This window comes from Saccostrea echinata, unplaced genomic scaffold (assembly GCF_033153115.1).
Source record: "Saccostrea echinata isolate AGI-Se365-2 ecotype Australia unplaced genomic scaffold, CSIRO_AGI_Sech_v1 ptg000014l, whole genome shotgun sequence".
Lineage (NCBI taxonomy): Eukaryota > Metazoa > Mollusca > Bivalvia > Ostreida > Ostreidae > Saccostrea > Saccostrea echinata.
Genome location: NW_026889763.1, coordinates 12,079,975 through 12,105,072, shown reverse-complemented (window position 1 = coordinate 12,105,072; position 25,098 = coordinate 12,079,975). Strand labels below are relative to the sequence as shown.

General features: G+C 34.8%; 2 protein-coding genes across 2 annotated transcripts; one reads left to right on the top strand and one right to left on the bottom strand.

Annotated features, from left to right (window-relative positions):
- The first annotated feature begins 1,696 nt into the window (after nucleotides 1–1,696).
- LOC133186749 (uncharacterized) lies at nucleotides 1,697–15,312 on the top strand. The gene is made up of 5 exons (XM_061322042.1): nucleotides 1,697–1,747; nucleotides 7,277–7,468; nucleotides 12,086–12,349; nucleotides 13,988–14,105; nucleotides 14,671–15,312. Exons 1-5 carry the CDS (start codon nucleotides 1,729–1,731, stop codon nucleotides 15,116–15,118), a joined length of 1,041 nt encoding a protein of 346 aa, XP_061178026.1. The 5' UTR covers nucleotides 1,697–1,728; the 3' UTR covers nucleotides 15,119–15,312.
- Nucleotides 15,242–23,247, bottom strand: LOC133186748 (KICSTOR complex protein ITFG2-like). The gene is made up of 12 exons (XM_061322041.1): nucleotides 23,144–23,247; nucleotides 22,752–22,847; nucleotides 21,763–21,804; nucleotides 21,565–21,636; nucleotides 21,253–21,349; nucleotides 20,829–20,971; nucleotides 20,524–20,651; nucleotides 19,151–19,278; nucleotides 18,968–19,056; nucleotides 18,197–18,314; nucleotides 17,893–18,060; nucleotides 15,242–15,662 (listed from the first exon to the last, which is right to left on the bottom strand). Exons 1-12 carry the CDS (start codon nucleotides 23,240–23,242, stop codon nucleotides 15,595–15,597), a joined length of 1,248 nt encoding a protein of 415 aa, XP_061178025.1. The 5' UTR covers nucleotides 23,243–23,247; the 3' UTR covers nucleotides 15,242–15,594.
- Between the last annotated feature and the right edge of the window lie 1,851 nt (nucleotides 23,248–25,098).

The following is a 25,098-nucleotide window of genomic DNA, read 5'->3' as shown; positions in this document are numbered from 1 at the left end:
TTAATATTCATCCATTAGAATTTGCTAGTTAAAGTTATCTTGTTATTCACAGAACTTACCGTTACATGTCATATGAAGAGAAAATTCGGGATTTATTCCTTCTCGCATTTAATGTTCCGAATGACATTACACATAATGATGATACCCGAAAATACCGGGCACTTCCGTCCCAGCTGGTGCACATCAACAAAATTTACCCTAGATGCGGGTGATTTAATCGAAATATTTACAAATCGGGGGCACATAAAAATTAAATGGAAATATGAAAAGGAAGAAGAATGTATAACGAATTTATTGATGTATGCATATTCCATGTTTTCTTATTCTTTCGATAAATAATCAGGCGAAGTTTAAGCGAGGTGAGGCAGACGATGAGAAAAGAGTTGCAAGCCTCCTCTCTTTTTATGTATCAGTCGAAAACGATATATTTAAAAACAGCTTATAGAGACAAAAGAGTTACATTATTGATAACATACAGTGCATATTAGAATACAAAACTAGGAAAAAGGTGACTCGACCCCAGATTTAAAAAGAAAAAAAATGGAAAAGGGGGGGGGGGGTCCATACCCCAAGTGCCTGTGATAAAGAAAGGATGTTTGAATTCTACATGTATTTATTAGGATGAAATATGCAGACTTATTTTCAACTCTGATGGTCCCATATAGTAAACATAGGAATATTGATGAACTGTTTTTAAGATGAAACTCAAATAAAATGCAGTGAAATTGATTGGTGTGTTCACAAGGTGGGCCCTTTGTCTGCTCATAAGGGGTATCATAAGGAGGGCTTACGGACCTTAGCATGCTCTCTACGTACCTTAATTTTAAGACAGGTTAGTAAATACAACCGAAACACTCGTAATAAGTCATTGCATATTATAATTTATTAACAAAGTGTTTCAAGAGTGTATGATTCTTATATGCTAAAGGCATAAGGTTGATATGTCGCCTTTCTTTTAAAACACGAAGTGACGAACTACGCCCTCCGTGACGACATGTTTGAGCGCCATTTTGTTTACAACAAACACTTGAAAATCACAGAACAAAATCAGTCGTTCTGATAAAAAGGGATTTGGATGGAATTTTATTTTATGAAAAATAACAAACATAAAAAAAATATTTGAATAATCTTATGTAAAAAAAAAATTCCAGTCGGCGCATTTTAATTGGGTCGGTCGCGTTAGGGGAAACAAAGGTATTTTTTATTTTGGCCCAATCCATGCATCTTTTATGTATGTGTTACATAATCGTAAATTCTAAATATTACAAATAAAAACACTTAAATTCTGTTTATGGATTTTGCATCGCTTATTGGATTTGGCTGTCAGAAAGACATAGATTGACACTTAACCTTGAAAAAAATGGAATGTCATAAAATTGAAGTCCGCGATTGTGGCACATATATATTGATACTTGTATATATTATAAAATAAAGTACCGAATAAAATAAATAACTCTACTAACAATCATATACATATAACAAAAGTATTTTACATCGTTGTGATTAACTACCATATATATATTATAATTGGTTTAATTCTTTGAGTGACTTTAGAAGTTTAAAAAAAATGATCAAAACATCATGTGACGAATAAATGTCCTGAAAACAGTAAAACAATCAGATTGGTAAGAAACAAATGTCATCATTTTCCCATGTCAACATGTGCATTAATTAGCATACATAAATCTTTTGCACTAAGTCGAGTCAGTATATATTTGGGAGAAAGCGATGTTGAGCTACCTTTCACGTGAGTATCATTCTTACCAGTTTTGAAAATACGTGTACATACGTACAGTAAACTAAAGATTTAGTGGGAATACTTACCGGAAGCAGACATAGCTGATATGAAGTTTCTTAAAATAGTGTGTAACTTTGGGCTGGGGTGGGGTGGATGCTGGATTTTTAATGAAAGACGACATGAATTTCATTATTTATCTTCATTTAAATCTAAATTTAAAGTTATTAGCAAACAAAAGGGGCATATTCTTACAAATGCCTAATTAGAATTATTTTGTGTTGCAGAATTATTTCAGTTAACATAAAGGTGCATACGGCATGTTATAAGGCTTAGTATTTGCATTGTCCAGGCCGTGCCCGCTCTCTCCGCCACTCTCCAACATTTGATATAAAGAATACTTTGGAAACAAAGTTTCTTTATAAATGTACCCTCTATAATTACCCTTGATGACTTTTTCTGTTAATTTTGCTAGTCAAGAAGTTTTTGTGTGGTATGCCCTGAAAATGTTTGATTGTGTGCCCCCCCCCCAACCCCCACCCCCATCTGAAACTGCTTCCTATCGGCCTATTTGTACACGTCTTCAACACATTTCATTTCCTTGTACTTGATCGAGTTGAAACAAGATTTTCCACTTAACAACGCTACGAGAAACCTTTGATATTTGACAGCGTCAAATTCCGTCAGATTTTAATTAATTTTTTTGAATATTTTTGTTGACTGATAGGTTCAAAGCATATGATTTGTAATTAAAAAAATAAATAAGACAAGTGCGTCAAATTTTTATACAAGAGACATGCATTTTTTTTGTAAATAATTATTCAAAAATATACATCATCTTTTTTTTTAATGATCAAACATGACGTCACAAGGTGGTGACAGAAAACGAACATCCTCCAAGCGTATGTTCAAATTTGTTCAAGTAATGGCCTCTGGAAGCTAGGCCTGGAATCACAATAGAGAGTCACAGATTATACACTGAAAAACATATATAAAGATGAAATATGTGGAGATAACGAACAGTATTCCAGCTCAGAAGTCCATTAAACATTACAAAATAGGAGCAGAGCAAACACGGACCTCTATGACATCAGAGGTGGGATCAGGTGCCATGGAGGAGTGAGCATCCCCTGCCGACCGGTCACACCCGCCGTGTGTTCCTTGTCATGATCGGGAAATAACGGAAAATCCGTCGACAATTCAGTATGTAAATAATGGCCTAACAATTAGTATGAAAAAAGTCAGTCAGCATTTGACTTAGTGAGAGCTAGATTGTATTTGCTGACAAGGTCATTGTATCGACCATAGAACTTACGAAATGATGTCTTTAAACGAGACTGCTGATATTCTTGTTTCATCAACTTGTTTGTCAATAACTTACCTCGTTTTAGAAATTGTTCATACGTAAAGCATACTCTAGCGTATCGAATCAACTGAGATATGTAAACCCTGTATGCAGGCGATAAAGGGTATATTGCTGCATAAGTAAGGGAAGTTGACGATTGAAAAGTTAAAGTCATAGGGAGCCGCTGAACCAATATCACCCACTCTGGCGTAGAGCATTCTTGAGTGAAGGGGAACAAAAATTGTGAATATCATGCCCCCAGGACTTGAGGTGTGGGGCTAAAACCATCAAAATTAGTTCTACCTTTAAAAATCTTTTTTGCTCGTGGACATCAAGCAGTTGAACTATTGACGTGATTGTAATTGAACCCTCTGCTAAAATTGTGAAATTCCTGACCCCAGGGTCAGGGATACTGGAGTTAGGATCGGGCTCTGTATCATCACATAGTGAAAATGCATAAATTATTTTAAAATCTACTTCTTTGTTCCTGGGTATTTAGTAAACATACTATTTGCATGGTTATGATGTGCAGTGAAGTTTCTTCCAAAATAATGAAGTTTCATGGTCCCTGGATCAGGGGGCTCTTGTGTTAGGGCATGGCTGTATTGATTATATAGTGAAATGCATATATCCTTGAAAATCTTCCTGCTCTGCTGCTGGGCATTTAGGAGGCAAACAGAGTACAATTTTAAAATAAGCAAAGGTCCTTTTTACCCAAATTTATGAAATTCTGGACCACTTGGTCAGGTGTTCTTATGCTTGGCAGGGCTCTACTAATTTGTATTCTTTTGAGAGAAGTTATGTCCCTTTACTATTGACCAATGATTAAGTAGTCACTGTAAATAATGCATGTCATTGAAAGGTCAATTCAATAAGAGAATTATACGAGAATTTTTGTAATATACAATACAAAAAGTACTTTCATTTGGTTTTAATGGTCACTGACATATTGTAAGTAATAGATAAATAAAAACGAGACAAAAATACCTTATCATCTTACATATTAAATGTTCTTTAAAGACCAAGAGAAGCTATAAATGTGGGAATGAGGTGGGTTCACTAATAGTGCTCAAGCACTAATGTTTTGTTACTTTGCATGGTGATAATGACACCTATGGGCAAGTACAGGCAAGTATATGTAGATAGAGCCACCTTAACAGTTATGTACTAGATCACCTATTTTGTTGATCCCTGATCATCCTCTTTTGCTCTTTGGCAATATAGCTTCATTTATCAGTTTATTTTGTTTTATTTTTTACTTCAATGGATCCTTTACAGTGTTGTATTATTCTCAGGTGACCGTTAAGGCCCTTAGCCCTCTTGTCATTTCTTTTTTTCTGTTTCGTATTGTTTATTTTCCTTCCTTGTACAAGAATCCATGTTTTGTCCCATGCATAATTAATATACATCGCAAGCAGGTTTGTTTATGTCGCGGTATACTTGATGTACAAATGATAAAATGAATCGGTAATGCACACCTGAAATCAAGGTGAAAAGTAGCGGTAATGAATGTAATTTCTTGCAAAGTAGAGGCAATGTGTCCCTACCCCTCATTTTGTGCAGTCTTTTTTTTTCAATTCATGCAGAGGCGTCGGAAGAAGGTATTTACAATTGGGGAGATGAATTGATTGGGAAATTGGGGAGAAAGTTCGGTCCCGGTTTGACTTGAAATTCAATAGACAATATTTATTTTTTTCAATCAAGGGCCCCCAGAGAGGCATGAAAGATACATTAGTAGACAAAGGCAGTACATTATCAATAAGGAGATATATTTAAAAAAAAATGTTAAAGTAAAATACATACATAGAAAGTTGTTGTGCTTTACAATGTCATATTAAATGATTAGAGAGGTAGTTTCCAAGTTGAAGTAAAACATTCATATTTTCACATGTAATGATCCAAAAATATTTTTGAGAACTATCTAAGCTATTAAAACTTTTATTATGTTTCTGTGCTTCATTTATAAGTTTGGTTCTTTTTTCTTTGTAAAAAGGACAATCTATGGTAAAATGTATTTCATTTTCCACTACATTCAAATTAGATTTTTCACATATTCTTTTATCTCTTTCTAGTCCAATATATCTACCAGTTTCAATTTTTAGCCTGTGAGAAGATATTCTTAATCTGGTAATGCCTCTTCTAAAGTCAAAGTTATTCAGTAATGTTAAATATTCTTCACATTGGAAATTACTCTTAAGCTTTACATAAGAATCCAGTTTTCCAGAAGAACTTTTTTCTTTAGAGTTGAACCAAGAGCAAATAAACTTTTTGCGGATTTGATTATTGATGACAATTTTGAATTTAGATAGACTCAAAGAGGAGGCATTTTTTGATATTTCTAAAATATTCAAAAATTCAAGTATACAAGAGAACCAGGAGTCTCTACTTGTACTAAGTGTTTTGGAATTGATAAAAGCATTGTACAGAAGAGAATTGTTATCAGAATTTCCCAATCTATGCCAATATAAAACATTGATTTTATGATATCAATATAATACGGAAATCTTCCAAGTTCTGACATTACTGCAAATTTGGCACTTTTCTTATGAACACCCAGTATAAATTTACAAAACTTCAAATGTAGCTTGTCATGTTCTGAAAAAGTATATACATTGTCAATTGAGATACCATTTCTGAATCGTGATGAATGAGGACTAAACACACCCCATATTTCGCTGCCATATAACAGTATTGGCTTAATTGTATGGTCAAAAATATGTAGACTAGTTTTAACAGGAGTATGAAATGCTAAAATATCTTTACATAACTTAAAATAACATTTCAAACCTTTTTTGTACAATGCATCTTTAGCCTGCGAAAAAGTACCTGATGCAGTGAAATAAACACCAAGATATTTATAATTAGTAACATTTTCGAGTATACTACATGTATTATTCAATAAAAATTTATTCTTCAACAATTAACCAGATTTATTAAAAACTAAGACTTTTGTTTTATCAACATTTACATATAAACACCATTTTTGACAAAATTCATCTAATGTGTTTAGGTTTTGTTGAAGACCATTGGCTGAGGTTGATAACAGAACAACATCATCAGCATACAATAGACAATGTATTTCTAAATTATTAAGTGTACCAGGGTCCGGTGTACTAGACCACATATTTGGTAGATCATTTAAACCAACATCTTGATATTTCTTTTTCTCATTAACCTGAAAGCACAATTTGAAACAAAACAAACAGATATTCTTTTCTCTCTTATTTTTGTATTTTTACTCAGATTGGAAAAATATTATATTTCTAAATTACACTTATATATGGAAGCCGTCGTGAAGGGACTGCATAGCGGTGTAGGCGCAAAAAATTACATTTTTGGAACAAAATACATGTGAATTATTTATTCGTCCATTTAATTTATTATATTTTTTGCTAACCCTCACCCTTGCTGTGACTCACTGGCCTAAAAAATGGGAATGGAGAATCAAAGTCTCTGGTTGTCTTTACCAATGTTTTTTTTTAGACCAGTAGGCTATACAGACCTGCAGCTACCCTCCCTTCCATTTCCGGATACGTTTTAAACTACGACACAGTTAAATTCGTGATTGTTATTGGCGAAATCATGCTTAATTAGAAAAAATAATATGCCTTACTTAAACTCGAAATATTTTAATTCTAAAGTTGTTGCAACCTGGGTTCTGATAATTTAAATTGCGTCTTTTCTCCGAATTTGCCATTTAATAATTATTATAACTATGATTAAGTCAGAGAAAAGTAAATGCCAAGCATTTCCCCATGTTGAAATATATGCCATTATATCACGGTAACATGTACGCCTCGATCCCTTTCCTCCCTCAGGCTTACATGTATGATTACGTTTGACGATTTAAATTCAATGCATTTTAAGGATAAATAACAAACTTTTTTCACAAAGCAGCAATATTTCTCATAGATTTATATTCAAAGATGTTTACCAGGCAAAGTGGGAGAACTTTGTAAGATTTTGTCGCAATGTTAAAAATATGTGCAAAATTTTGTATAGAATTATGTAGAAAACAAAACAAAGTCGAATATTTAAGCACCAAAGAAAACTTACGATTTCTTTATATCTTAGGGATTTATTATTAATGTAATTTCTATTCGAAATCAGTTAAAAAATATATATTAATCCAGGCATCAAATTTTTATTTGTGTTATGTATCCTTAAACTATACGGACACCATCTTTTATCAACAGTTTTCTTGGTCCTGTTTCACTGTGTGTCAGCTGGTCAGGAGAAACACTGGTTATGTGTTAAAACCCCTCCCCCACGCTTTCGGGACCTGCACGCCTCCTGTCCCTCGGAACAGTGCTACTCTCTGCATCTTTTTGCGTGCTACAACGAAGACTGCTGTGCCTTAAACATCCGGCCAGATGGCAACGCCAGTAGTAAGTGTGTAATGGGGATAAAAACAAGAGGCCCATGGGCCACAGTGCTCACCTAACCTTTTTCATGAGATAATAGGTATATACTCACAGAGCATATAGATAGAATCCTTAAAGGTAGCTATTAGTTTACATTCCATGATTTTAGGACGTCATCCTAGTCAGGGGACAATTAATCTTAAATGTAAACTACATGGAGATACATGCTATCATATTTATTGTTGCCTCTCTGCTCTACAAAAGAGAGAGTTTTGAAGAATTTTCCCCATATCTTCGTATGTAAGACGCTGATCCCATATTGTGCCTTCACCTAGCCTATGTATGCTTTGAATACTAGTGAACATAAATCTACATGTATGGGCATATCAATACGACGTACTGACTTCTACCCTCGGTTATCTCGCTAACAGATTTTTATTAAAGTTTTTATTCTACCAAATCACACCGTATTCCACAATCCAAATATAAAACTTTGACCCCTATTGTGATCCAATTCTATTAAGATGGGTCATGATTTGGTCAAACTTTAATCTTCACTACATGGATATGTGAATAATGTGACTAACTGCAACCATTCTATTCTTCCATGTCAAAACAATCCCTACTAAGCCAAATCTGGTTAAAATTCGTCTTGTGATACTGGGAAAGAGGTCGAAAATGTTAAAGTTTGACGAACGTCGAACGACACACAGACTAACTTATACAACATACTTATTTCTGATAAATTATTAAAGACATGATTAACTGTCTCCTTCTACCTTTGAATAATAATAAATTTGGAACTGTTATTTATTGCCCTAACTAGAGGAAAAAAAAACAGACATTATAATACATATATAAACTTGACGTTACGCACGGTGTTGGTGTCACATTTGGTAACGTTATAAATGACGTTTAACGTCACGTAAACGGGACGTAAAAATTACTCATATCAATCAGCGACTTAGTAAAACTTTCATAAAGGTTTAACTGCATACTGAAGAGTTCTAATCCATATGTTTTATGAATTTAAAGTGATCTGCCCTTTTATGTAAGTTGGAATAAATGGAAATCTTCAGTAAATGACACAATTTGAAATAAAATGAAAGTAATATTGACCAAAAAAACCCTGAATACATTAATTGAATGTACGTAAACATGAGCGAATACTTCATTTTCTTTAAACATCTTTATATATTTTTTCTTGGTGAATGTTGTAGCTAGGTACTAGTACCCTTGTTGAAATTGAAGTATCTACACGTTTATATAAAAGATCTCAAAGTAAAAAAAAAAGTTTTCATTAGAATTTAGAGTTCCCTTAAATCCATTTCTATGTTAAAAGTAAAAAAATAAAATAAAATAAAATGAAAAGAAACTGGAAGTTTAATGAGTGAATATGTTTATTATGTAGCGTGAAAAACGTTCATGTCAAAAACAGGCAAAACTGTTCTTTACCGTATTAATTAACTTTCTTTAAATTTGTTAAAAATACAGGTTTGAAATCAATTCTAAAAAATATTTAGATGCCATTTAATATCAATTTAGTGTGTTAACACGCACAAATCGACGCATTCCAGGATATCTTCATTTTCCTCTTCGGTTAGGTGAAGAATTTCGTTTTGTATAGATACATTTTGGCATATAAACAGTAAAGATGCACTTGGAACCATGGCTACTGGGCGTTTTATTAGCTTATAGTCCAAGATTGAGTTTTCCTTTTTAGCAAAATATTTTCCGTGGATGACTGTTGACCCTGCAACAAACGATCCACCCCACTTGTCTGTTTTGGCTTTCCGTAGAGTTTTGCTCTTTGATGTGGCTTGTAAAAGATAAAAGTCATTGTCGTCATCCCCTGTGCACAGAACAGCAAACACTGTTCCTTCAGTAATAAAATCTGAGAGTGTTTCTGCCTCGGTATATTCTTCCTCAGAAATGTCAGGATCCTGATGTGTAGATTCGCTATTCGACTTCATTTTCATTTCTTTGGAAAGTCCAACTTGAGGTAAATTTTCACACTTTTCCCCTTCTAGACAACTGTCGCAGTAACACGACATATTACGTAATATGATTTTCCCGTCTTTAGATGTTTCTGCTCGATGTACGGCTCGAATTCCTTTAATTGGCTGAAAGTTCTCTTCAAACATCGGGATTTCTTCAATATATCGAAATATTCTTCTTTTGCAGGCATGAGATCGCGGTGTCCTGAGTTTAGCCTCTGCAAAATTAAATAAATCAAGCGCAGATCTTATTTGAGCTTTCCCGCGGATAACGGCCATATCAGCTTGGTTCTTAAGTAAACCTCCCGCTGCATCCTGTGGTCCTTTACCATGGCTACTTTCAAAATAATTTCGTATCATTTTCTGATATCCAAGCTCGTCAACGGAATGAACGAGATTTCCCAAACAGTTCCTGCTTTTATATTGGCTTTGACATCCGTCACAAAACTCATGCATTGTAGAGAGCGGGTAATTGACGGACTGCAAATATTCAGATATCAATTTCTGAACACATTTAACAAAATGATGGTCGTGCTTTTCGTCAGGAGAAATAAGAAAAAAATGTTCACAAATAATATAAGGGTCATCGGGGGTGCTCGATACACCGTCAACTTCTAAAATAGCATGTCTATAAATCAGTGAAATGTGAATGGAAACCTCAGTTCGTTGAAAATAGTTTGACTGGATTTCAATCTGCTCACTACATCGGTAGTTTTCCGAGAAATCATGAACTGTTAAACATTCGTTTTCCGGTAAGTTTTCGGCAAGATTTTTCAGCTGATCCGTTTGCCATTTGGCCCTGAAATGATGACCTGGGAAAAACCCCAACACCTTCTTAAAATACTTTATCATCTCACCGGACTTTGTTATTTTGTCTACCAATGTCAGTTTCTTCTTGGTGCCATTTTTTGTTTTGATGTCAACATACTCGAATTTTTTCCAGTTTACATCTGGCGAATCGTCACACATATCTAATTCAGCGTCACAAAATTTCAGCAAATGAACACCGCATTTTTCACAGCTTCTTTCTAAACAGTCTTTCAAATGTAAATTTCCATCCTCCGTATGGCACATCGTATCTTCACATAATTCCGAAATTGTTTTGTAAACCTTAAATGTGTTTTCGTCCAGCAACCCATCGTTTGCCAACTGATTTCTACGTGCCTTGAAAGCGTTGAACAAAAACTTGCTCTCTAGATGATACCTGCAGCAGCATGTTGTTCTATCCTTTTTCCTTGCAGATCGGACAAAATATGGCTTACATTTTTCAAATGTTCTCTGTGAAATCTGAATTTCAGGATAATGTTGGTTAAAAGACATGAACAGTTCACTCTGTGTTTTTTCTAGAATTTGAATAGCATGGCTACAGTAAGTTTTTGGACCTATTCGGACACGCTTGACATCAGTTTTATTTCCAGTGTGCCGCGAATTTTCAGGTAGACACTAAAATTCATATACTGTTTTTTGAACTTCTTCAGTTAGTTTATCTGACCTTGTTTTCCTTTTTGTAAACTCAAAGGATGATTGTTCTGAATGCAAAACTCGTTGTCGGATTCGAACACCCTTTGAGATCCTTCTAACTGGCATTCCGAGTTTTCTCGCAAGGTCAACTTTGGCCCTAGATTTTTGAACTAATGGTCCTGATACAGATGCAGCTAGAATGTCGACGACTTCCCGCGACTTATCACTCCTCTTAAATTTCACCGAATTCAAGAAAGATTTCACATCCTGTATAACCGATTCATTCATTTCCAATTCTTTGCGTTCTTCCGGTGATGGTACAACCTTTCTACGCTGTAGTTCCTTAACCGTGGGTGATTTCTTTGAGGACAAGTACGCCTTTACAGTTGCAATACGTTTTAGAGGTGTCCTAGGAAGAGCTTCCTTTAACTTTCTTATTGCACGGGATTTGCTCATTTTATTTTGAAATATTTGTTGTTCCTCTTGTGTGAGCGGAAGATTGTGTTGCTTGAGTATTTTTTTCTTTTCTCGCCATCGTCTTTGTTTCTCTGTGTTTTTCTTGCGTTTTTCTTCCTTCTTTAATTTCTCTTGAATCTGTTTACTCTTAAGGACTGCCCTACTTTTCCGCTTTCTTTCTGTAGCTTGTTGTCTTTTTTCACGTTCTTCCTCTTTTTTCCGAGCAAGCCTCTCTCTCTGCTGCCTCTTCTTTACAGCAGCTATAGATTGAGACAACTCCTTTGCTGGTCTCAATAATTTTTGTTTTTGTTTCCATTTTCTCTTTTGTTCTCTGCGTATTTCCTCTCTCTTTTCTTTGATCGTTGAGCAATTTGACATACCTGTACCAATATATGATACAAATTTTATAATTTATATGTAAACTAATATATTAAGGAACGATAAAAATAGTTATCATACAATATATCTATACATATGTCATCCAATAAGGAATGAAATTTGAATTTATTATTGAATGTTTCATAGACAACATAATGGCTGGGGGTCCTCTTTTAGGTACATGTGAAACAATATCATTTAAGATTACCCCACCCCCCAACAAGGGGAAAAATAAGGAATACTTTAAGATCAATTTTGTTTAGAGCCAAGAAGATTAAATTTACCAAATATGTTTAGAAAAAAAATAAGGGTTTTTTTATTCTTTTTTGCACAATTTGTGTTTTATCAGTTCCCATATTTGGACGCGGAATAAACTTGGCTACAGTAACCGACATTCAAATAAACGAGGCGTCCGGTTTAGTTGCAAGCCGATTACATGCCGGTGTGCTGTACACCCACAATGACAGCGGGGACCGGGCGCGGATCTTCGCCGTGGACTCGGAGGATGGTGGGACGTTAGCAGTTTACGATATTGCCTCAGCTACTCATCATGACTGGGAGGATATGGCTGTTGGCGTGTGTCCCTCAGGATCAGGATCTTGTATATACATTGGTGGGTAAAAAAACATTAATTACAGAAATAGCTCTTTGGTGGAGGAAAAAAATGAGTAATTTAAGTTGACGGGGAAAGGGTGTAAAAATGCCCTCTGCTTCCCAAAACATAACTTGATTAATTGATTAATTGAACACCATATAACAGATTTTAGTCAGGAGTCAGTACCTCACCTGGGAAAAGCACTAGCGCTGATGCTTTCATCAGAATATTTTTACACCCTGTTAGAATCCTATTGGAACCATAGTTATTCTTATACTATAGTATTTGATCAAATATTTAATATCAAAAACGCCAGAAAATTTAATTTACCGCATGGACTTGAGCTGGGCATAAAACTACATTTATATCCATTGAACAAAGTCCAGTACACTACTAGATGCAAACGATATTTGTGTTTCACGCTGTGCAAAATTTAATACAGTGCCCACTGTCCAACCTGACAACTGGGCAACCCGGCACACTGGACTTTCTGAACTCATTTTTTATTCCCAAAAATTTCTTTATAATTTATATAGAATAAAACACTATTTAGTCCGACTACTGTACATTCCGAATTTCTTTAAACTTTAAAAGACCCTTATTGACTTTAAAGGGGCCTGGACAGAGTTGCATTGTTTACAATTTTAAATTTATTTTTATTCAAAAAATATCTTCAGTTAAATGAATTGAACTTGCATAAACATTCTTAGAATTCAACGACAATGAAATTCTTCTTAAAATCACGTTAAACGTCTGTGTTTGTAATTAGGGCACGAGCTCTGTTATTGTTAATGTTTACGTTTTACTGGGTGTGTTCAATTTGTTTACTCTGCACACATGTTTGAGCACGGACTGACAATACCGGTGTGTTGGTTTTGCTTTCTCACATTTCTACTCTGAATTTCCTAGGTTATAGTTTCAATATTTTTCATTAATACACAACTTTTTTTTCCAGTATTAAGGATGAAGTTTACTTTGTGAAAAATGCAAAGATATGTGTCAATCAAACGCGCCCCGAAATTCGTAGTTTTCAAAATTTCCAGATGAATGAAGTTTCTAAACAGCTTGTATTTTATTTCAGCGTGAAATGCTCTAGCAACGTGTAAGTAACGATACTATACTGAAAATTTAAAAAAATATTAACTTCATATCTGTGTCCAAGCCCCTTTAATGCGAAAAGCTGAAAAGTCAAGGTTGATCTTTTTCTTTCTCCGTCTGGATATTTTTCCCAGTTCTTCCACCCTATTCTTTTCTCCTAAAACGGGGAAACAAATTTTCTGAATTAGCTTGGGCCAACTTTAAAATATTGTTTGTCTCCCGACTCAAGATCATATACACTTTTTTCAATGGATGGCGCTGTAGCTCTCTGGTCGTCCATCCCAATTATTTTCAGACCAGCGAGCTACAGATCTGTAGCTAGACTCAAGATGACAAAATAGGGTCGGTAGGTAGGTAAGGAAAAATTTTTTCTCAGAAAAATTCAATTTCAATGCTAAATTTTCAAAATCTATATTCCAGAATACATAAAAATAATTGCTTCATGGAGATTTAAAAAAGTTTTGAGTCGGGCCATTTTTAGCCAGTCGGTCGGGAGAGGGCAACCAAGCAATTTTTTATAAAGATGACCTTGTTCATGTCATTTTTTATAATAAATAGGTGATGTTGGCGGGAACTACGGAGACGCTGGAAGTGTCAAGAACATCTACGTGGTAGAAGAACCCAAGGTTATTTCCGGGAACGACACCCTACCCCTCCTCGCAAAACTTCATTATAAGTATAGTTAAAACTGTTGTTTATAAAATTACATTTTTTATCATTCACTTAAAGTAATTAAAAGCAACCTATATACTACTAATTCGAGAGTTCCAGATCAAAATTAAAGTAGTGTCACAACCACTATAAATCTTCTCAAAACCGTAGTTAACATGAGAGGAAAAACAGGAGAATGACATAAACTTCGAAACAGTTTCATGTTTGAATAATTTTAAGGATGAAACAACTCAAAGCGAGCGTTGTATAGCATGAGGTTGCAGTGTAGATTAAATAAACGTATTAACAGAGATTTGTAAATATTAGTATCGTCAAATTAAAGTCGGTAATGTTGTCGTCGTGCGACGATAAACGAAATGTGACAAATTTACCTGAATATTTAAAAAGTATATGTCTGAATGAAATTTTTAGGTAAGTCAGAAAAATAGAGGTACAAGTAAATAAAATTTTATTAATAATTTAAGATTTAATATAAGTGACGTGACATTACTTTTGCATCAATCCTTGTATATTTGTCGTCATTCTCGTTTCTGATCGACCTGACACTAGTAAGTGCTGTTTTCTCACAGCTGGGATGTGTACGACACAGAAACACTGATGATTGATCCCACAGGGGACGTTATTCTGATCTCCAAGGTACAAGGAGGGCGTGGCTTAGTGGGCTATATACCCTCCATTGCATTCTACACTGCACAACAATTCCCATTTCCTCAATCTTACAACATCACCAACTCCACTACACTGAATATTCCTCTAACTGATGACGTGGACCCGCTAGGAGGGGACATATCCCCCAATGGTCGAGAAGTTGTCTTGAGGACACACCACAAGATCTATTACTGGATGGTCAATAACAGGGAGTACCTCACAACACTAAACACGACCGAGCCCTTGGAGGTGCCACAGAAGAAGGAACCCCAGGGTGAGGCCGTATCCTGGGACACCCGTGGGGAGGGGTACTACACCCTCAGTGAGAGGGAAAATCAACCGCTGTACTACTTCAGAAGGCTGTTTTAAATGTTAAAATAAGATACAATGCCAGACATATTAATTTTTCTCAATCTTTAAATCTTTTTTAACAAATGTATATATAAACTTTCAACAAGTTTGACTGAAAAAAGATACATGAATGCATTCTACTGTAGCAAATTTCTAAAATATTTTTTTTACAATTTTGTATCTTATACTTTTGATAAAAGCCTTGTCTTGTTTCATTTTCTAAGTATTGTTCACAGGTTTACATATATTGTCAATATCAAACAAGTAAAATATACCACATTTCTATAAGAAATGTAGTTATTCTCAAGTGAATTTATAAAAAATAGTAATATAAATTCAAAGATTCAATCAACAGCTTTAAGCTACAAAGCAACAACTATCCTTCTGACTGCCATCTGCTGGTCAAGGGAGAGCACCTAGTTCTGGATCTCTTGATTATCATATACCTATAAAGTCATATAGCTCTCTTCCATGTATTAAAGACAATGTCAATGTTATGTGTAGCCTCTCCATCCATACAACAACCAGTGGTATAAGTCTCGTAGCTGGCTTGGGTGTGGATCTATAAATATTTCAGTAAAGATTTAATGACTAATTTAGAACATGTATGAACTAGAGATGTCAGTGTGACATGAATGCCCCCCCCCCCCCCCTTCCCTCTGACAAGCAAGTTTTAAATATTTGAAAGTCCAAAGACATGAAAATCAATATTTCATGGTGGAAATGAGAAAAAAATAAATAGAGAATATTCAATGTTTTGTAGCTGAATATGGGATTTATTTCACAAGTGGGACAGGATTTTTTTATATTAATGAGAGTGAAGCAGGAGTGAATATATCAAAATATCCTATCTCACAAGTGAAATGAAAGAAAAAGTGAGCAAGCTCACATATCCCACGCTCCCCCAAAACTCGACAATGCAACACGCAATGAATGGCACAGTGCATTTTAAATACACAGTATAATTCATGAATTTGTTTATATACTGTACTTATGAAATTATTTAAGGCAAAGCACCAATTTGATTGGGGGGGGGGGGGGGGGGAACTATCCAAGATTGTGTGTGTGTGTTAAATCATCAATATTTTGATCTCAAAATCAATAGGGGTTTTTTTAAGGTCATAAAATATTCACATAAAGTTTCATTACAAAAGCTGATTCCAGTGGATTTCCTTATTACCTAGTTGGAAAGTTTCTTCGATAATAGGCATTAAAACTTTTAAGGCAAAAATAATGGAATCGGAATTTCCTGGTAATATGCACATCTACACACTGTGTACTAAATATCTGCAAACTTTGGCCAAATTCTGTGCAGTGGTTTAAGAGGAGTTGCACTGACAAACTGTTCATCTCTATATTCAAGATACAGCCAAAAATCTAAGTTGAAAAGTGCCGAAATTCCCAGAAAAATAAAGGAATCGGAATTTCCTGGTAATATGCACATCTACACACTGTGTACTAAATATCTGCAAACTTTGACCAAATTCTGTGCAGTGGTTTAAGAGGAGTTTTGCTGACAAACTGTTCATCTCTATATTCAAGATACGGCCAAAAATCTAAGTTGAAAAGTGCCGAAATTCCCAGAAAAATAAAGGAATCGGAATTTCCTGGTAATATGCACATCTATACACTGTGTACTAAATATCTGCAAACTTTGACCAAATTCTGTGCAGTGGTTTAAGAGGAGTTTTGCTGACAAACTGTTCATCTCTATATTCAAGATATGGCCAAAAATCTAAGTTGAAAAGTGCCGAAATTCCCAGAAAAATAAAGGAATCGGAATTTCCTGGTAATATGCACATCTATACACTGTGTACTAAATATCTGCAAACTTTGACCAAATTCTGTGCAGTGGTTTAAGAGGAGTTTTGCTGACAAACTGTTCATCTCTATATTCAAGATATGGCCAAAAATCTAAGTTGAAAAATGCTGAAATTCCCAGAAAAATAAAGGAATCGGAATTTCCTGGTAATATGCACATCTACACACTGTGTACTAAATATCTGCAAAGTCTGATGAAATTCTGTGCATCAGTTTATGAGGAGTTGCGCTGACAAAAAAAACAGGACTGACTGACTAACTGACTGACTGACACACTGACTGACTGACTGACTGACGGACGGGTCAAAAACATTATACCTCACGCAACTTGTTGCGTGGGGTTTAATAAATTCCATATTTAACCATCAAACATTGAATTTTCTCTTTGATTTCCTCTTTGCCTCTGTCTCTTCGTAATACAATGTCATCGGCTGTAACAACATAGTTGAGCATGTGAGACGTCATAGCTAAGCAATTTGACACTGATACATGGATTTAAATAACAATTTGGTGAAACTTTGGTAGTTTTAGTCTGTGTCGGGGAGTTTATTTACTCTCGCTATCTTATAACAGGACAAGGAGTATTTGTAGCGAACAATAAATTCATTCCTTGTAATCTTAACTTCCTTATTAAAATGTGTTAAATTTCTTACTTGTAATACATGTAATCCTATCTTCTCTATTACAATGTGATAAATTCCTTACTTATAACACATGTAATCCTATCTTTTCTACTATAATGTGATAATCCCTTGCCTTTCTGTGACAATTTGAGAAATCCCTTACTTCTCTGTTACAATGTGATAAATCCCTTGCCTTTCTATGACAATGTTATAAATTCCCATATCTCTATTACGGTATGATAAATCCCCTTCTCCTACATTACATTGGAATAAATCCCTTTCTCTATAATCCTATCTCTAGGATTTAATCATTTCAATCTTTTCTATTCAGTGAGTTACATCACATACCCTGTAATCCTATCTTTTCCAATAGTTCCTGTGTGTTCTCTCGTCTCTCCATCACCTCTATAAGATTGGTTGACTCGACCTGAGGTAGCTGTATATTATTGTAGATGTAAATCTTATTGTTATAGGTGGCATATACAAAGCTAGGGTTGTTGTCTACTCCATACAGGCCTGTAACATATAAATCATACAACATAAGTACAGTCGACTAGCTACCTGTGCAATAAAGAGCAAAGCAGCTAAAAGCCTCATGTATCAACGATAGCTGAATAGAGGAGGGGATGGGAATTAATTTAGGTTTTCAAACCTGCTGTGAAGGCCGTGACATTCTCCTGGAACTGATACCTAACGACAGCTCTGTTATGATTGACAATGTAAGTCTGACCATCCCAGGAACAACATACAACCTCCTCCTTACCATTACCCTGTAAATACGTCATATCACATTTGTTAATTAAACTATCTCTTTGGAAGTAATAAATTCTATCTTCTTACTCATGTACCAGAATTACAATATACAGTCTGTATCACTGGTAAATAAGGTACATGTAAAAGTACAAATATATTTACTACCAGGGGTAGTAGAAAAAGCATTACTGAACTGAAGATAAATATCATTGGTCATCCATTACTTGTGCTCCTGGTTAAAATATTTCACAACTGAATGTAACTTAAAATAGTAAAATTATCAAAAGTGAATCTGTCTGATGCAGATGCTTGCATAGCTTTAAAACTGGGCAAACTTAAATTTTCATCAAGTACTACAAGAATGAAAGGAGTGTTTGATAAAGCATAGATTAGATCTATTTTATGAAACACTGTGATTTTATATCAATGAGAAATTAAAAATGCCAGTAGTTAGGTCGACTATCAACAAATCAGTGATTGGTTAAGTTTCTGATTATTCAAATAATTATCGGAGTCTTTCCAATTGTACACCACAAGCAAAAAAGAAAAAAATCTCAACAAAAGTATAAAAAGAATGCAGTTATACTGTACCTCATCATTAAAATTACCAAGCTAAAGACAAGCTTGTAATATTTTCTACAACTTAAAAAACAAGGGAAATTGACTTAACTGTGACATCTAACTTCTTCAGTGAGAATAGCTGATGGTCAACTTGTAGAGACCAGAGAATCTGTTTCTTCTCCACTAATAGTAGATTACCTGTTATCATAAATGTATTATGGACAATTAAAGTACAACTAAATTTTATTATTACCACTTGCTTAGCTATTTTGGGGTAAGATATGAAACTGACCGTCCAGAGTACAGATAGCGTAGTACGTCCCTGGCTGTTTTGTTCTCTGTTTGGAGATTCCACCCAGGATTTCTGTGGAAACGGTTTGGTTTGCCCTCTGATCAGACTTCAACACTTCTTCATTATATCTGTTACAAAATCAACCAGATATTTATGTATCATAATATAGCATTAATTTGTGAAAATTCAAATTATAAATTGTAGAAATATTTGTGACTCAAGTAAGTTTTTTCATGAATGCTGAAGTTTTATAAAATTACTTCTTGTTTAAAGAGAATCTGAAAGAACTGACATGTATTCACATGTATCATTCACATATTACTTGTTACTGGTGTCCTTTATTGACTGGAGAAACAATCTTAATATTTATGAATCTAACCAATAGATTACAATATAGTCTATGAGGGGTGATCAAAAAGTTTGCGAACTAATTGATCTACTTCCATAAAAGAAATAAAATTAGGTTTCAGTGTTCATTATTTTTTAAGGTTTTCCTCTCCGATTATAATGCACGTCTTTCACCATTCTGCCCATGTGCGAATCACATGATCTAGGCGGTCACGTGACATGCTCCAGTGTTCTGTTCACAAAAGTTAAAAAGATTTTTCCAAGTTTTATATTTCTTTCCATGCAAGTTATTTTTTAAAACAAGAACAGTCCATTTGTCACAAATGGCCAAATCTTGGCAAAAGGATAGAGGGATGAGGAAATCCTTTCCCAGAATGAGCATGGTGACCATCACAACCCGACTCCTCCGTCTTGGGTGCGTCATTTATTCAATGTGGATAAAGTATGGGCGCCTTCTTTTTATCATATCTGATATGTTTGAAGACCAAAGTAAACATTTTAAGGATTTAATAATTATGTTATTGTTAAGATATTCCACTATTTTTCTTACTGTAACACAGCAATCTTTCATAACAAATTGCCCAACTAAGGACACATCTCTTCTCCAGCTGGGCAACAGAACAAATATCATTTTTAACCATCACCCTTCCATCACTAAAAAATCAATCCAATTAATGATTGAGCTTCTGGCAAGTCTTTTATCTTCACAAACCGTGTACAAATTATTATTTCTACTGCAAAGGAATTTCCAAGATATACGTTAAACTTTACAGCAGTTCGTTGCTCGAGTACCACTGAGTCAACCATTTTTTGTCACAAGGCATCTACATATTGATGTCATTTTCACATTGTGACGTCATTTTCACATTGTGACGTCACAAACATGGAGCAAAATATTACGTAACATCTGCTATTTATAGAACCTGTGTATGACTATATGTGTGCCAAATTTCATTGCGATCTGAATTGTCGTTTTGAAAATATAGAGATAGTTCGCGAACTTTTTGATCACCCCTCGTACATACCCTTCATCACCAGAAAGGTCAAGTTCTGAGCCCTGTTTAAAAGTCATTGTTACATAATCCCCTCCCGGCTGAGCTACCAAAAGTTCTGGATGTCCCTCTTCTGTAAAATTCACTGTCAGGGAACTTATCTAAAGAAATATACAATGATACATTGATAACCTTCATCAGCAATTACAACAGACACCATGATAAATTCTCATTAGAATTTCTTTTCTTATAAAGAAACTATTACACTACTTACAAATTGTTAAGCCATTTCTGAGAAAGTTAGAGACAAAGGGAGAGAGAGAGGAGGAGATAGAGACCTGTCCTGCTAGCTGCCATTTCTGAGTCTGTATCAGGTTGTCTGAGATGAGTTCTGTCTCTGGGTCTTGCACAGTGCTCCATCTGAAACACCGCACCACACGATCAGAGTACGCCACTGTCAGCTCAACCTTACCATCCCCATCTAGGGAAGCCACCAAAAAACATCAAAGATTCTCATCGTCACCAGGAGAAAATTACTCATACATTAATTATGCATTTCAGTATGACTTGTAATCCTGTAGTTTATATTTTTGCACAGTTCTGTATTTATCATTTCTTTTCTGTGAAAGTCCCTGGCATGAAGAAACTGATAAGTATAGAGCAACATGGTCTTTGAATTTTTTTATTGTAGAGTATTTCCACAGAACATGTAACTGAATGTGACATGAATGTAATACATAAGTATAATATCTGATCACTTACCTACATCCTCTATCAGTAGAACTTTACCATTTGCTGGGAGGTGCTGAGTAAAGGATGGAGTTATACTCTCTCCCACAGTGTCGGAATCCTTGGTAGTCTGTAATATAAAGGTTTTCCATAAAATTATTGAATCTTTTTACAATTCAACCTTTTCTGACTAAATTACAAGTGAAGCAAGTCAGAAATCCTGCTAATTTGTTTTTGATACATGCTTCACATCCTTAGTTTGTTATTCTGTAAGTAAACAGAAAACCAGAAGCAAATATGCCACGGCTGTTATGTTATTCAGCACAATGATTTATTATAACTTACCTCTGTAGATGGCTCAGACTTGATATCAAATATGTTACACCACCCTTCTGCTGTCAGCACAACCAATACATTCTGTAACATTTATGATGTGTGTTTTTAGTTTCAAGTACTCTTGTTATTTTTCTAGAAATTAGTTTAAATTTAATCTCATCTTCTACAAAATTAAACGTATTAGCTACCATAAAATTTCCATTTTACCTTTCCTTTGTTAAATACATCTCCAACTCCTATGCATGTTATCTGAAGTAAGAAAACATATTTAATACTCGCACCATCTAAAAACCAGACACTCTGTCAGTAATGACATTTATCATGTTTATACATGTAGCTGCATTCCACTCATACAAGTTCAGATTACATGTGTATAAGATGGTGGAAAAAAGAAAAGACAGACAGATAGGCAAAACAATATACCTATATTGTTTTTAGATGGTACTATCACCATTTTATGAGGGGGGGAAATACAAACAGTAATACTAATTAAAAACATTTACCAGGTCAGTCACAGTCTCTTAATTTAACTACCAGTATATAGCTTGAATAAGCTATATAGCTTAATTTAGCTATTCTAAATAGCTTGATTAAGCCATTTTTTTTTAACTTTTGCACGTTAAAAATTTGGAAGATTTCAACTTTGAACTCTTATGAAAACAATGGAAAAAAATCACTAATCAAATTGTCTTCTTCAGAGAATTTGTACTCAGAGTTCTAATTTTGGGGGGCTATATAAACAAATAAAAAGCAACTGATTTGTGACCACACAGTTACTTCTTGAATAAACTTATAAAGGAGATCAATTGTGGTCAACAAGATACCGACTGGTAATACATGTAATTCTGCACAATGTGAAGTAATCATACTTAGCTATGTCTCTCCACACACAAGGTCGCAGTTTCCAAAACAATGGAACTACACCTTTTGCTTAAAAGTGTTCAAAAGCAGCAATGTTGAAAAGATGTTTGAATTGAAATGTTTTGTTTAATAATCCATAATACAAATATGAGTAATCACATACTTGCAATTTTTTTGTTTGTTTCTAAAAAAAATATGAAAAACTATACTGAAATGGCTTTATCAATCTACTTTGAATAGCTTGATAAAGCTATATAGCCAAATCAAGAGATTGTACTGGACCTGGCTAAGCCTTTAAGATATTTAGTAGGAAAATAAGCAAATATGATGTGCACCATTCCAAGACCAGAACATCGTTTCCACGGAAATCTTGTGGTTCCCTTAAAAATGGCCAAGTCTCCATCTGTATTACCCACTGCTAACTCATGCCCCTGTAAAAAGCAATGTCGTACAGATATTGAATATAAAAACCTGATACTCTTGTAAACATATAACCTAAATTTGATCTGTGTATCATATGTCCTTTTTGTGTCCTCATTTTACAATTCTTGAATAATGAAATTATTTAATAATTGCAATTGTTTAGAAATGGTAAAGAGTATTCTCTTTAGAGAAGTGGACAGGCTTTCGCCTACATCCAGGGTAGTGGATGTAGGCGAAAGCCTGTCTGTCCACTTCTCTAAAGAGAATAGGTAAAGAGTACCCACTCGAGCCGAGACATGTTTACCTGATCATTATCTACATCACCAAGGACAATTGCATGGTTAAATAAATTTCCCGAGAAATCAAGTTCTATTCTTTCTACAAAAGATACATTGCGCCACATGTTTTTCTGACTTGGGCCAACAGTAAAACGAAAGTAGAAAAATGCTTCACTAATATTGATACAACGAGCCCGATCTGAATTGATCAAATCGTAATGAATAATTGATAATTGTTTTAAAAAATACACTATCTTTCCAACGATTTTATCATTCCCAATTTTACAGTTACAAACATAATAATTCTAGATAGTACTAAAAGATATACTCCTTATAATGCATCATGTTACATGTATACTGCTGATATTCGATGGTGTTGATTGAGACTTGTATAGGAGGACACTTTCCCAAGATATCCTATTGACATGGAAAAAATCAAAACATTCTGTGTCCAACGACCCACTATTCAGCTTTGTAAATCTCTAATTTTTGTGAGAGGGCGGGGAGGGGGGAGGTAAGGGGGTTGTATCATGATAAAGACCCTCTCAGTAGCTCCTCCAACAATACATTTTAGAGATCAGCACATAATATTCAATGGAATTCTTTTTGGAAGTGGGGAGCTCGAGGGGGTGGGGATTCAATCGACAGCAGTTTCCTCCGGACTTACTTTCGATGCCAGTTAGAGGTAAGCTGTCTATTGTAGTAGATTTCACTTTTGGCTTTCCATAATATTAAAGGTATTCAGATTAATACAGCTCTATCGAGAGATATATTTTGGCTATCGGTGTTCTATTATCAGTCAAGCATGAAAAGTATCTATTGGTCACTTTCACTTCTTTTATTCTTTTGGCTATTTAAATCATGACAAACCTTTATATTATCAGTAGTGTATCTACTCATTGACTAGGTCTAGGGTTGACACCTTTTCCACCTGAATCAGGTATTACATGTTTTTTCATTATTGCATTTTTTTTTTTTGTATAATAAATTGTTGAAACTTTACAAGTTGTTTTATTTAGGGAAAGTTAATCTTGGTCCAGAACAATAATATTTCGGAACGAACCTGGGTAAAAGTGAAAATATTTTAGAGTGTGAAATACAACTCCTACAGAATGGTGCCGTGTTACCTAGGATCAAGTTCTTGACTTTCCTTCAATAAAAACCTTGTCTATTACAAATTCAAAATGCAAAGAAATTTAGATTTGTTGCTTGATTGTTTTGATGGCGGAAGTCCTTCAGATAACACACCTGCTCTAAAACCTGTTGCAGTCGAAACACATGAACCCCGTGTATCCAAGCGTTACAAATTAATTGACTTGGAAAGCCCTTTGTTTGACTCCGGGTATGACAAAGCTTTTAAAAGCTTAAATCCCGAACCATGCTCACCCCAAACCTCGTGTTTTTCGCCACCTGTGAATTCAATGAAAGGAAGTGTTCCTAGGTCAAATAAAAGTGTTGAGAGTGAATCAGAAATAGAATACCTAAACACAGTCATCCGTGACCTAAGGTCACAGATCAATGTATTACAACGCGAAGCCCAGAAAAGAGATCTGGAACATTTTGAGTGTCAAAAACAGCTGATTTCATGTCAGAGAGTTATTCTAGAATGTAAAGAAAAAGAAATAAAATTACTCGAACAAACGCAAAACTCGTATGAACTCCGCACATTTTTATGTGACCATGGTAGTCAAACTGAGCCCTCAGTACAACCAATCGCGACAAGCACTCCGTGGCGTCAAACTCCTAGTTCGTTTGAATTATTTCAAAGGTCAGAAATCAATGAGCCTCGAGTAAAATTTAATCTCACTGATTCAGATCAGATTTTCGAGACTACACACGTCTCAGAAACACAGAGCAATTTAGAGAGTGCACGCGAATTACCGATACTACACAATAGCCCAACTTCTTGTGAAATAATACCTGATTCGATTGTGAAAAATCAAGACAACAAAATTGTTTCAAAATCTCAAGAGTTTTCTCG

What these genes read in the sequence shown, in the direction of transcription:
- LOC133186749 (XM_061322042.1), top strand. An exon ending in AGGATCTTGTATATACATTG is followed by an intron (nt 12,350 to 13,987) that starts GTGGGTAAAAAA and finishes TATAATAAATAG; the next exon opens with GTGATGTTGGCGGGAACTAC. An exon ending in CTCGCAAAACTTCATTATAA is followed by an intron (nt 14,106 to 14,670) that starts GTATAGTTAAAA and finishes GTTTTCTCACAG; the next exon opens with CTGGGATGTGTACGACACAG.
- LOC133186748 (XM_061322041.1), bottom strand. Translation starts at nt 23,242, where the DNA reads ATGTGGCGCAATGTATCTTTTGTAGAAAGAATAGAACTTGATTTCTCG. An exon ending in CGCTATCTGTACTCTGGACG is followed by an intron (nt 19,057 to 19,150) that starts GTCAGTTTCATA and finishes TTATGATAACAG; the next exon opens with GTAATCTACTATTAGTGGAG. An exon ending in GGAAAAGATAGGATTACAGG is followed by an intron (nt 15,663 to 17,892) that starts GTATGTGATGTA and finishes AAATATTTATAG; the next exon opens with ATCCACACCCAAGCCAGCTA.